The 1664-nt window shown below is 48.5% G+C and overlaps 1 protein-coding gene across 1 annotated transcript in view; it reads right to left on the bottom strand.

The window, feature by feature from the left end:
• RBM43 (RNA binding motif protein 43) overlaps window positions 1–1664 on the bottom strand; it is a 5077-nt gene that overhangs the window by 1644 nt on the left and 1769 nt on the right. The window contains exons 2-4 of the mRNA XM_017736084.1: window positions 1344–1542; window positions 801–895; window positions 1–721 (exon numbers count right to left, since the gene is read on the bottom strand). The exon at window positions 1–721 is cut by the window's left edge and continues 1644 nt beyond it. Of these exons, the coding sequence (XP_017591573.1) occupies window positions 2–721; window positions 801–895; window positions 1344–1542 (1014 nt within the window). The 3' untranslated portion in view covers window position 1. The remainder of the gene's footprint in view (window positions 722–800; window positions 896–1343; window positions 1543–1664) is intronic.

Below are 1664 nucleotides of genomic sequence, written 5' to 3'. Positions count from 1 at the left end.
CCTACCTGGAGTGACTCCTCACTTGCTCTGTAAACTCGAAAATATCTGCAGAAGTTCCCACAACATCAATGTGGGTGTCATAAGGAATGATCAGAACTTTAGGGTAACGGGGTTTTAGTCTTTCACAGAGCCGTTTGTACCTCAGCTTCTCCCCTCTGCTGTGCTCCTTGAAGCAGAGCCTTTCCTTACGTAAAATCTCCTGGAGTTCTACGGAGTAGTTTTCAATTATTTTCTTGACCCTTAACCCGTGTGCAGCGCCAGCCTTCCTCCCAGCACTCTCAATGCACACTGTGGTGATGTCACCATCAGTGACACCAGAAATGACAACATCATTTGCCTGGAATGTTTTGGGAAGGAAGTGCCTCATGTAGTGATAGATATCCGTGTCCAGAACCACCACCTGTTTTTCCCTGTGTGCATCCCGAGCAGAGCTCCTTGTCTCTGTGGCACCTCTGTGCTCCTGCACCTTCCTCCTCAGTCTCTGACGGGATTTCCCCTCTCTTTTGTCCTCCTCTGAGAGGGATTCTGCCTTTAACAGGAGGAATTCTCTCAGCACTCGGAGGGCTGGGAAGGGTCCTTGCACAGCAATTTGCCCGTCGGGCTGCAAAGGCCCGAAGCTCAAAGCCGGGCTCTGCTTTTTCATTTCTTCCACCAGATCTTCTAAAACAAAGTGATCTCTGAAAACAGCCACGTTGAGGATGGATGTGACGGAGAGGAAGGCCTGGAATTTTGAATTGGAGAAGTTAAGGAGTGGTTAATTAGGCATTAAGCACAATTAGATGAATTAGGGAGGAGCTCACGTTGTTGCAGTAGCGGGTCACTGTCAGGGGGTAGTGCCTGGGCAGCCTCTTGTCCTGCAGGAGATGCTGATCCTTCTTCAGAACACTCTCCACAACTGAAAAACAAACCCAGATTCACTTGTTGAGCAGTGAAATAGTCACCTCCAGCCCGCTGGAACCCTTCATGCAACCAAACCCACAGGCAGGCCGCTCAATACTCTCAGCTAATATTTTATGTATTGCTCCAAATTGCTCGGAGAGACAGGAGCCTGTCTCCTCGGCACATTAATGGGCAGAGATTAATTCCCCAAAGCCTGGCTACAAAAAGAATACGTTATTCATGGTATAAATTTATTCCTGCAAAACAAACATAATGCTTTGCATGACGAGTGAGCCATTACTGCAACGAGCAGGAATAAAACCCTGAACCTCAGCCTGATTACCAGAGAGGCTTCAGTCTCCCAGTTCTATAAAATCCCAATTTAAAATCATTTGGCTTGGGATCAGCATTCTAGGGCTCATTCTTTGGGGGATGGCTGTGCTTTAATACATTACTTTAAATACCTTCTTGATCTTCAAAAGTTACGTAGGCAACTCCTTTGTTCCATGTGGGATACGTGACCTCTTCCACGTCCCCGCCGTTATTCCTCGACATTTGGAAGTGGATGGTGAGGATGTCAGCCATGACATCATCCTGCAGGAGGCCAGCTGGGACACCAGCAATGACAATTGTCCTCGTGGATCTGGCAGCTTGGCCCGTGGCCTGTGCAGAGATGGCACATGGTAAATGCAGGGAGTCCGGGAGACCCCCGCAGGGATCTCCCAGATTCCCATCCCTGGAGAGACTCCCATTCCCTTTGCAATGTGCATTCAGGAGTTAATTAA

The sequence above is a fragment of the Corvus brachyrhynchos genome, unplaced genomic scaffold, assembly GCF_000691975.1.
Source record: "Corvus brachyrhynchos isolate BGI_N302 unplaced genomic scaffold, ASM69197v1 scaffold45, whole genome shotgun sequence".
In the NCBI taxonomy this organism is placed as follows: Eukaryota; Metazoa; Chordata; class Aves; order Passeriformes; family Corvidae; genus Corvus; species Corvus brachyrhynchos.
Note: the sequence above shows the minus strand (reverse complement) of the source record. Positions and strands in the feature narration are given on the sequence as shown.